The sequence below is a fragment of the Geotrypetes seraphini genome, chromosome 5 (genome assembly GCF_902459505.1).
Source record: "Geotrypetes seraphini chromosome 5, aGeoSer1.1, whole genome shotgun sequence".
NCBI classification, from domain to species: domain Eukaryota; kingdom Metazoa; phylum Chordata; class Amphibia; order Gymnophiona; family Dermophiidae; genus Geotrypetes; species Geotrypetes seraphini.
In genome coordinates, this window is record NC_047088.1 from 40,693,597 (window position 1) to 40,705,585 (window position 11,989).

The following is an 11,989-nucleotide window of genomic DNA, read 5'->3' on the forward strand; positions in this document are numbered from 1 at the left end:
AACAGTTTCGACCCCATTAGACAAAGAATACATTCACAAGTGTAATGCTTTGAAAAAGTTCAAGACATAACAGGACTTTGGCACGGTTTAAGACTGTGAGAGCTTAACAATCACCACTAAGGCGAGAGGAATTTCCATCATTTAAATACACCACCTAAAAGCCTTCTTTAAATTATTTTGCAAAACAGGACAACATTGTTTTAAAAATGAAGGATGGGGAGGGGGGGGGGGAATAAGAGAAGAGAATTTACTTCCAATGCCAAAATATGTTTTCTAATCCTGAGAAAAGGGCATGGTTAGTCCAGATCCTGAATCTTGCAAAAAAAAAAAAAAAAAAGTGAAAAACTTTGTGAATAATTGCAATTAACAAGATGTAGCCTTATATGCTTTGCTTCAGTGGGGAAAAAAATCCATTTCCTTCTGACTGTTAGAACAATCAAAGTGGTTTCGGTTGTCTTTGAAAATCATTTGGTCCGATCTGTTTGCTTTTTGAGTTTCTCAGATGTACCATTCATTAAAATTAGGTGGAAGAAGTCCAGGGTTGTGGCTGTTGCTGTTAGTCTGAACCCCAACTGCTGCTGGAGGGGTTTTACTAGATTCTTCTCTGTTTCCAGAAACCAGAGTGGGTGGGGTGGAAGATTCATAGCCTGAACTAGCAGCAGGGGAGGAATCGGACCCTTGAGATTCATGAACCTAAAATTACAAGTATAAATAGATATTTATATACATGATTGCAATGTCTGATACTGAAATTCATTATACCGTCACAAAAAATTATACATTTTTTCTATTTATATCACACTAATGGGAATGTAATTGGCTGTATGTGATCCTAGAACAGGCTAGTTTGATACAATATTGTCTTTTATACATGAAAATATAATAATTTCTAAATAATAAATTAGATATTTTTAAAGTTAAAATAGTAGGTAAAATTATTCCTGCTATAATACTTGTCATTTTAACTGTAATCTTATTTTTGGAAAGGTTTGTTTTATGTAAGATTTTCCATGCCAAAAATTACTAGCTAAAATTGTCCTGTTTTGTGGCCTATATACCATGTACCAACCAGGTTCCTCTACTGAAAATAATTCATGAGACTCTTGCAAAAAGGTTATCTAGAAATGTCAAAATTATTGTAGAAAATATTCTCCTTCAATATAACTATATGGCTGAGTAAGCAGAAAGACCATTTTGCCTCCTTTTTAAATGGAGTATATAGACTAATGTAATGGGGCAAACTTTAGAATTATGAATCCTTAACTTCTGGAGCACAAAAATAAGTTTCTACAGTGTAAGCTATGTTCATAACCAGTAAACCAAGTAACAGTACCTTACCTTCATGTGTTTCCTAAGTGAGCTGGGGTGTGTGTAAGACTTGTCACACACTTTACAGATATATGGCTTGTCTGAAGTGTGAACGTGCATATGCTTCTTTCTGTCACTGCTATTAGCAAAGCGTCTATCACAGCCTTCAAACTCACACTTAAACGGCTTCTCACCTGCAAAATGAAAGGGGGAAAAAAAATGATTAGGACACAATTTCAAAACAGCAGATGCTTATAATGCAGATACTGACTCATTTCTGTGTTGAATTTAGTCTCTCAGTTTGGGTTCATGGAGGTCCCATTTGAAATGCTGTGGCTTCTTGTAGATTCAGTTCCCCATAAATTTTCTATATTTAATATAGTATGGAAACATTTAAGCACATAAAGTTGTTGTTGGGTTTTGTTGGTTTGTTGTTTTTTTTTAACGGTACATTTTTTTCCCTATTTAAACATTCACTAAAACAGCTCAGTGAGGTAATATGTAAAAGTAGCAAACAATAGGCCAATTGTTAGATTACAGTTAAATTCAATCCGGTCTTTGTTGCTTTTAATTTACTTCTTTCAAATGCAAGCATTCTGCTAAGTGAAGTGTTAAAAGCAGAGTCCTAGTACTTAATGTTAGAATGGAAAACTATATAAATTCAAGAGCCAAGACATTTTTAAGATGGAGCACACAAAACAGGAAAATACTCCTGTCCTTTTTTTTTTTTTTAGTTTTACTTTATTTGTGAAGGACTGAATTGTACCCAGAATTCCAAATAAAAATACTTTGACAAAAGTATCACTGATTTAATTAGGAGATATGCCAATCAAGGCTAAAAAAGAACGGAAGTAAGTGAAAATTAGATTTAATTAGCATTTCTATAGTTTCCTTCACAAAATGTATGCAAAGAGCTAAATCGCTTGTAAGCAATCCACACTCAACAGTTTCTGGTTGCCCCATATTAGCGCAAGAAACAGAGACAAAAAAAAAACAACAAAAAAAAAACCCTGGCAAATCCGGCCCATTCCATTCGTCTCTACATCCGAAGTAAAGACAGCAAATCCACATTTAACACTCTTTGGCTGCAACCACAGATAACAAATATCGAAGACTATTAAGCAAGGCAACTAAATTAAATTATCCAAGTCTCAAGACTAGTTTAAAATTAAATAAAGTGTGTGTGTGTGGGGGGGGGGGGGAAGCAAAATTCGGGTCCTGCAAATTTCACAATCTATATCAAAACCATTTTAAAATGAATATTGGAGAGTCTTTATAGCTAGGAACGTTTGATTTTCGGGGTGGGGGGGGTGAACCCTCACATATCTTGATTAAACAATTCTACCGTCTTACCTGTGTGTGTTCTTTTGTGAATTTTAAGGTTTTCGGACCTTGCAAAAATTTTCCCACAGCCTGGAAAGGGGCAGGGAAAGGGTTTCTCCCCTGTATGCACCCTGATATGGTTCACCAGCTTGTATTTTGCTTTAAACGATTTTCCTCCCCTGGGACATTCCTCCCAGTAGCATATGTGATTGTTTTGTTCCGGGCCCCCAACATGTTCCATGGTCATGTGGGTAACCAGCTCGTGCATGCTGCTGAATGTCCTGTCACAGCTCTTTTTGGGGCGATTCATCTGAGACTCCTCGAGCCATTTGCAAGACAGCTCTTGCTTGATAGGTTGCCGCATGTACCTGAAGAAAGCCCCCGGGCCGTGGTGGTGCGCTGCCACGTTCATGCCCATGTGGTTGTAGTTGTGGAACTGGGCAGTGGTGTAGGGGTCGGCGCGGGGGCTGGACACCGCCCTGTACGGGTCCGGCCGGCCGAAGAGATCTCCCCGTAGCCCCAGATGCATCTGGCTGTTCACCACATGTCCGTTGGGAGAAGCGTGGCTGGGGCTCTGGTCGTGCAGTCCCGGGAAGATCAGGTGGCCCGGGGTGTCGGCGATGCCGGGGGGCCCGTGCAGAGCGCCCGCCGAGCCCGCGAAGAGCCCGTGCTGGGCGCCGGGGGAAGCCGACTCCCCGATGCCCGAGCCCCGCTGGCGGAAAAGAAAGTCCCGGGTGGAGTTGAAGGCTGCGCCGCCGTAGGAGGGCACCTGGCCGGCGTGGTGGCCCAGCGCGTTGGCGTAGCCGGAGCCCTGCGGCGTGAACGCCGAGCTCTGGCCCGAGGAGAGGTCGTGCGCGGCCGGGCTGAGCTTGAAGGCGGCCCCGTGAGAGGACTCCACGAAGGGGTTGAGCGCCATGGCCCCGTCCCGGCCGCCCATGTCGTGGTGGTGGTGGTGGTGGTGGTGGTGGTGGCGCGGCGTCCCGAAGCCGCCCACTCCCAGGCTGGGGAACTGCGGTCCTCCGTCTAGTAGCATCGTCATGAAGCTCCCGGAGCCCGACGGCGAGAAAGGCGACGACAAGTAGGAGAGCAACGAAGGGGGGCGGCGACGAAACGGAAATCGTTTCACGCCAGAGTGGCTACAAACGAAAGAACCATCAACTTTTTCCTCTCAGTCCCCTTTTCTTGCGGTACTTTGTTTACACAACAACCAAAACAAAAACAAACAAACAAAAGAAATAATAATAATCCGGGAATATCTTGTTGTTTTGGTTGTTGTTGTTGTCGCTTTCTTTTTTTTTTTTTTTTTCAATGATGCCGGGAGACAAAAAAAAAAAAAAAAGGCAACGCGCGATGGTGGTGGTGGGAAAACAACAACAACAACAAAAAAAAGTCCTGGAAGGAAACTGGGGGTCCCACAGAAGAAGGCTCCGAGTTCACCCTTCCCGACAGCGTAATGTCCTTGGACTGATAAAGTCAATCACTCACTCCTCGCACATAAACCAACTCAGGAGGCAGTCTGTCTTCCGCCAATCAGCGGTGGGATGGGGGCCGGCCACGTGACCCCGGTCCTAGGCGCCCATTCGCTGCTAAAATCTTGATTGGCAGAATTTAATATTGAATATGGCAGCCTCATTTAGCCGGGGTCTCTGATTGGTCTGATCGAGTTTTGTAATCGCAGGTAAGGTTAAAGGGTGTCAGATCTCCAAAACAATTTTGTTTATTTGGTATCTGCGGCTCATATTACAGTTTCTTTGGTTATCTTCAAATTTACATACTTATTTTAACGGATGAACTGTTTTTATGTAGTTTTCAGGGGGAGGTTGTCGAATCAGACTTTGAAACATTTTGCAAGCCTACACTATTCATAATTATTTTTTTTTTTTTAAATAAAGGCATTTCTTTTAATGTTCCCGAAATAAGAAATACCAATTAAACAGATGTCTGACTACAGTATTAAATGTTCATATGATTGTTCCGTGGCTAGTCATTTCGTCTTCTACGTTTAAAAAAAATAATCCCTCAGTATTGAACTCATTAGCGTTTAAAATATTACTACGATTCTAATTCAATCAGTTTCTTTTTTCAGATCAATTTGTAAAGTGGTGGCTAGTCTATTTTGTTAATTATTAAGAACAAAAGCTGGGTTTCCAAAAGACTGTTTAGAAGGTGTTTTTTTAAAATATAGGCCTTGATACTTATTTATACAAATAAATAGAATATAGTAGAATAGACAAGTATTATAATTTAATCTGCATTTATAATTATATTTTGCAGTCGTGTTTAAACCCTTCAAATCTATAGAAATGATAAGTAGAAAGCTAGGCAAGGACGTAAAGATTTCTATTTATTACCACGATTATGATGGCGATGTTAGTAGTAGTAAAAGTGTCTGTTTTGGGATAGTTAGTGAGTTCAGAAAGGGCTATAAATCCACTCATTTTCTGTTCTGGAAAGCATTTGCAAAAGATCTGTAGGGAGCAAGGCTGGAAATAAAAGGCAGAAAGAAAGATGGCCGTGATTGTAATGTCCTGAGATTTTGCTGAGCCCCAAAATCTGTCTATTGAGCCTGTTTCACACAGGATTGCCGCCGTCTCTCTCTGCAGGAAACATAAAATCTGATCAAGTTCAGCGCCACATTGAGAGAGAGACTGCTTCAAGCAGCGCTTTATAACTGCAGCCTTTTCACATCCCTTCCCTCCCTCCCCCCCCCCCCCCAATCAGCCCCAGGAAAAAGAATTCACATTCTTTTATAGTTTTTGGAGAAAAAAAAAAAGCCCCACAAAATCCCTACCCCCTATAAAATCTCCTTCAGTAGCAATACCATCTTTCATTAAAACCAATCAAAATTCATACCACACATCTATCAAGAGCAAACTAAAAGTTGGGAGGTGAGTGAGTCACTTTTTTTTTAACGCTATTGCATCTACTTTCGTGCAACTTGTAACATTTTTAAGGGCTGGCTCGTCCACTCAGCGAACGTTTATAGGTGGCGGATCTTTCAGTAAAGATAAGGGTACGTCAGCAAAATTAACCCCAAGCAATCTGCGTTAGAAATAAAATTAAAGATTCTGCTGATTGGTTCTTCTAGGATTCGTTTTATTCCCCCCCCCCTCCAGAAAAAAAAAAGCTTGTGTTTTTATAGCTGTTTGCCTGGGAAACGGGTTTTGGTTTTATGTGCTAGGACGGTGTAAAGCTGAGCCTAATGAAATATCGTGCTTTGATGTTCCTTTTGGTGAATGCACAAATAACCCTCCTAGTCTCAGGCTCTTCTGTAGAAAAACCCACCCCGGTTTATGGTGATTCTGGTTGTTCTTTCCCGGGTGTCAGCAAAAGTTTTTCTTAACTTCTTCTTTTCAGTGGTTTATTGGTTTATTGCAATGATGGACGAGCACTTTGGTGCCGAAGTTATACCTGTGTATGGGTCTACCTGCGTATATGGTCCCAATAAGATAATTAATTACCGCCAAGCACGTGTTCTGTTGCTTCTGGAACAAAAAAGACATAAATCAATTCGATCATCAGCTGAGAATTCTGTTGTGTAACATCTATGAAGTTGCCGACCTAGGGCATGGGAGGGCAAATGACCTTTGATTTCTAGAAGGCCTCACGTGTGCTTTTCATTTGTCTTTTATTCTTAATATGATGTAAAACAATCTTTTCGGTTACATTTAAAACAACAACAACAACAAAAACAGATTTCAGGATGGCCTTATGTGTGTCATAAATGTAGACTTGGAGTTCAGATTGTGTAAATTTTTGATTTATGGGGCAGGGAAACGGAAGAGTAAGGGAGAAAAACGAGGCAGGCCAGAGAGAGTTATTTAAGAGGAAGCTGATAAATTTATCCAGATGTGTAAATCTTGTCGGCTGTGAAAATAAACAGTCTTTCGAGAAGAAAGTGAAGTTCATAGTGTAAGCGCTGTGTCAGTCTGCTACACTTAAAAAAAAAAATTAAAAAAAAAACACCTTTCCACACGTCCAAGAAAAGGACTTAAACTTGGCATTTCTCATGGACCTGTAGACAGTTTTGCAAACAAGAAAAATAGTCGATCATTAGCTGCAGATCCAGGAGAGGATGAAGAAGCGATGGGGCTGGAGAGACGACAGGAAGTGGTATCTTTAGGTTACAGACAATAGAAAGGCGACACCGAAACATTTTTCGTGCAAGAGTTTAAGGAATAGGTAAACCTTCATATAGTTATTAGATGATCACTAGTTCTGCATATTTCTTACGGGACAGTAAAACAGTACATCATGATACATGTTTTAGAGCTTTTTTTCTCTCTCCACAGGTTGTAAAGAACTTATATACATCCACGTTTTATTATGTTTTTAATGTCAAACTATATATTAACCATTTAATTGAAAGTAAGAAGAAATGCAAGTACAAAATCTTTGGATTTGCACATGTGTGTCTTTTTACATTTATCCTTTCGGTTTCATAGAAACTGAATGTATAACTAAGACACTAGGACACTTTTGGTGATATTTTTGTGTCAAAGCCATGGGGGTGATGCAGTGCATTAACCCTTCCCGTTCTAATTTCGATCAATCACAGAAAAGGGGTTGAATTAGCACAGGGTCTGGAAATTGTGAGTCGTCAAGGCTTCGACATCAGATAGTGCCCACAGTTTTTATTATGTATTTTTAGTGAAAACATAAGGAACTGTTATTCCTGCAGAATGGAATAGTTATAGGAGTTTGCCATACCCAATTAAAAAAAAAAAGCAGAGTGAAAAAGGTTCTTGCCTCTATGTTAAGTGCATATGTTTTCTATCATTTTTCTTTTCCCAATTCCCCTGTACTAGCTATATAGTACTGAAATCTTACACCCATATGATTTTCAAAATCTTTGAAAGCAGCAGGTCAATTTCCCAGCAGGCTGCTGCATTCTGATTTATTTCTGTATATAATGGCATGAACTGTTTTAAATATGGCATTCCTGAAAAGCTCTCTTCTGGCTGATTGTCCCTACAATTTTAGAAAGGGAAGGACTGTCCTATACCTTTCTTATGCTTCCTTTTTTTTTTTCCTACTAATTTTCTCTGTGTTTTAATTCAGCTTTATTATTATTTTATTTTTCCCACTGTATTTGATGAGTGGACTGTTTGTACAGCACTGAAAAATATTTTCCTAAAAGGCTGGCCTTTTAAAGAGATTTTTCAGTGGCGCTGAATCGGCTGGCAAACATTTTAATTCTAAATGAATTCCTAAAATCACTGTATTATAAACAAATAGATATCACTAATAAGCGTGAAAGAAAATAGTTTTTATTCTGCCCTCCACAGTCACAAACATCTTGCAGTTGTGAAGTAATTAAATGCAAACCAGAAGAGAATGAGATATTTGTATTGTGACTGTCAATCACTGCAATTTAATCACATGTACCCTTGAACTTCGGGAGGACTCAGGGAGGTACACAGGGCTCAGCAGAAAAGAAAAGAAACAGGAAGACTGTTTTTGTGAGTGGTTCTCGAAGTGCAGCTAGAGTAGTAAAAAAGAAATAATGCTATCTTTTGGAAATGTAAACGATATATATAACATACACAGTTCTGTAGGCTGTGTAATGCCTCCCCCCCTTCCCACCTCCAAATTTTTAATTCATTTAAGAATAAATGAAAAGATGTGTATAACACAAGGGATGGTGTGAACTTATACTAAGGTAAGGCATCTCACAAATGACCACCTAAAGAATAGAAACTGTCAAAGTGTTTACGAGATCACGTTACATTTACCAATCCCCTCTTCACTGTGTTAATGCCTTTGAGGAAGTCGTGATTTCACTGAGATACAATAAATAAATTAAAAAAAAGAAGCCAGATTACGAATTTACTTCCATAGTTTGATGTCTTCTATCTGGAATAAATTGGTTCTGTTCTAACGTGGTGGTGGGGAAGTTGGGGAGTGGGGAATAGCGAGGGGAATCAGTGCAAAATGATCAGTTCCGGGAAGGTTCTAAAGAAACATTGGCATATTAGGAAAAACAGTTCCATGTTTATTTATTTAAATATAGTGCAACATTTTATATCATCTCTATTATCAAGATGTTATGGAAAACAGTCTGGGTTGTGAGCAAACATGGAGATTTCTGAGTCCATAAGCTCCTAGAACGTACTTGTTTAATAATAAAGCAGTATTTTCCTTAAAAAAACAAGCAAAAAAAACAACAAAAAAACACACACACACACATGGGAATTTTAGAACTGAAAGTGTTTAGTCCTTCTCCCTCTATTGAAGTTTTGTTGCATTATTTTCCTACACACACCTCCTCCTTTCTTCTTGACACCTCTAAAAAAAAATTATAGCTGTTACTCCGAGGCAGTCGAACATAGTTTGTTTGAGAGGGGCCAAATAAACGGAGCTCTATTCCAACCCCTCCATCTCTGTAGTTGTAGATGCTGCCCAGGGTAGAACTATTGGTAGTGCCACGGCCCCTGTGGTCCATCCCATTCCGCTGCTTATGACTTGGTGATTCAAGCTGCTTCTATTCCACATCTGGATCATAAATATAAAGGTACATAATAATGTCGTAAATATAAAGATACATAACAATTTCTGTCTGCTCTTGAATTTGTCACTAGTGTTAAATAAGACTTGCCATACTGGAACAGACCGAAGGTCCACCAAGCCCAGTATCCTGTTTCCAACAGTGGCCAACCCAAGTCCCAAGTGCCTTACTAGATCCCAAGTAATAAAACAGATTTTATGCTGCTTATCCTAAGGATAAGCGTGGATTTCTCCAAGCCATCTCAATAATGGCCCATGGACTTCCCTTTTAGGAATGTATCCAAACCTTTTTAAACCCCACTAAGCTAACTGATTTCATCACATTCTCCAGCAACGAATACTAGACTTTATTTTTAAATATTACTCTGAATGGATACATGGATCATTTTTGACTATTATTGAATAGCATCATATTATTTTCATTTGCTTAGAGATGTAAAAGCCAACAAATTGTACTACTTAGAAAGCTCTTTCGTTTTAAGAAGCAGTAGCAAATTTCATTCTAGGTGCTGTAAACTGCAAATGCTTTGAGGATGTTGTTGTGTTTGTTTATGGTTTTTTGTATGTTTTTTGTATTTTTTATTATCTTTTGTTTTGTTTTCAGAATGGATAAAGGATGAGAAATTAAAGAAGGATGTAAATTAAAGAACTAAGGCCGGTACTGGACCGACTTGCATGGTCTGTGTCCCAAATGTGATGATTTGGTGTGGGATGGGCTGGGGAGGGCATCAATGGGAACTCCACTAACTTGGAACATAAGGATGTTACTAGCCAGACTTTATGGTAGTTATCCTGCAAACAGGATGGATGGATAGGCTGGAGTGAGTTTGGACAGCAACTTCAGCATTTGGAATCTAGGACAATACCAGGTGGACTTTACAGTCTATGACCCAGAAATATCAAAGAAGAGACAATTTAATTTAATCATGTATTTTTAATGGAAATAACTAATGGGCAGACTGGATGGACCGTTCAGGTCTTTATCTGCCATCATTTACTATGTTACTATATAGAAGGCAGTTCTCTTCGGGAGCTCTTTCTGTTGCCCCTGTTTATATGTATATTTCTATGTATCTATGTGTGTTGACTAATGATCAGGCAGAAAAACAAACAAATGAGTTTTGACATAACTTGAAGCAGAGAATGTACAACACAAGACCAGTCAAGAATCCACATATTGTATGTTGCAAATACAAACCCTTTCCTTTGAAGATTTTCTTTATTCTCCCCCATTAATCACCACTCTTCCAGAAATAACGGTTTTCTAAAATATTCTTGGCTTTTGAGGGGGAAAAAAGTTGTGAATATCTCAATCAGTGAGGAGGTGACCTGTGACCCAGAGGGTGGTTTTATTGTCCTGCTTTTGCGGGGACACATAGTTTATTGACCCTTTCCGCATGACTGCATCCTGAGGGGCAACCAGAAACACCAAACTACTCAAAGGCATGTGAGCTGAGCAAGTCACCAGTCGCCATCTACCTACACTATCAGCTGGCAAGTTTCAAGATAAGATAGTTTTATCTGACTGAGGATGGCAGAACAGACTTCCCCTACGTATACATTCTTCCATCTTAAAATATAAATATAGTTCACAGTTCATATTTTTATTTTAAATCTCCATAAGAGAGATAAAAATAAAGTTGTTATATTATAGGAAAGTTTAAACACATTATACTAATACACACCTTTTTTATCCCAAATAAATTATTTATACACCACATTTGCTCTCCCAAATGACATGTGCAAAGAGCTTTTTTATTTTCAAATCATCCAGTTATTGGACAAATTTCAGCAAGAATTTGCTCCTAATTTAGGAATGGTGCTTGTCACTAATTAAACTGTAATTTTTTTTATAGAAAACGATCACCTAATGGTTATTTTAAATAGCTGTCCACAGCAAGCTATTTCACAGCTTTTTTGTTTGTTTGTGTGTGGGGGGGGTTGTTTTGTTTTAGGTTTCTTTGTTGTTTTTTTTGCTGTTTAAGAACATGCATGTCAAGATGCTAGGTGACACCTTTTATTATCTATAATATAAAGGAAATCTGTAGCCACCTATCAAAGTATATCATGGGAATATTAAAGTTTACTATTGTCTAATGTTGGGTGTCTGCCATTCTTACATGTATAATCTTACAGATCAAGTTTTATATGTCAGTCTATAAAAGTGGTTTTCTTCCATCAAATTTCATATCTTCCAAAGAAGACAGCAGACTATCATCCAAGTCAACTCTAATGGGTTGTTGTTGTTTTTTCAATCATGCATTTATTTATTATTTATTTATTTTCTTATTCATGTGAACATTGGTAGCCAAATATCTCCAGATTTCTAACATTTAGGAGAAAGGGAATTTCCCATACTTAGATGTATTGAAATATCTATAATTTCCTAGATTTAAAAATGTTAATACTAGAGAAATTGGCAATACTCAATGCTTCGTTTAATGACTTCACAAAATAATTTATAGAAAAAAGGGTAAACAAAAACACAATAGAATGCCTTTTTATTGGACTAAATGTTTTCTTGACTAGATTTCTGATCTGAGGAAAGAAGTGTTAGCTTTGCAAAGCTCGTCATAGAAATGTATTAGCTTGGTCTGGGGGGAAAAAGTGGCAAATCCAGAAGCTGGGAAGAAGTCTAGTGCTGAGCAGACTTCTAGGGTCTCGGTCTTGAATATGACTAGTTAGTTGAAAATTAAGCCAGCGCTGGACAGGTATCTAGGGTGTCTGCCCTGAAAATGGCAAGGACAGCTGTAGATCAAGTATGTATATATCATATACTAGAACTTTATCTTGTTGGGCAGACTGGATGGACCATGTAGGCCTTTATCTGCTGTCATCTGCTATGTCACTG

The 11,989-nt window shown here is 38.7% G+C and overlaps 1 protein-coding gene across 1 annotated transcript; it reads right to left on the reverse strand.

Annotated features, from left to right (window-relative positions):
- Positions 1-379: 379 nt before the first annotated feature.
- On the reverse strand, positions 380-3,761 carry ZIC3 (Zic family member 3). Its single transcript, XM_033946465.1, has 3 exons — positions 2,662-3,761; positions 1,339-1,502; positions 380-693 (listed from the first exon to the last, which is right to left on the reverse strand). The coding sequence occupies exons 1-3, from the start codon at positions 3,668-3,670 to the stop codon at positions 499-501; spliced, it is 1,368 nt and encodes a 455-aa protein (XP_033802356.1). The 5' UTR covers positions 3,671-3,761; the 3' UTR covers positions 380-498.
- Positions 3,762-11,989: the final 8,228 nt, after the last annotated feature.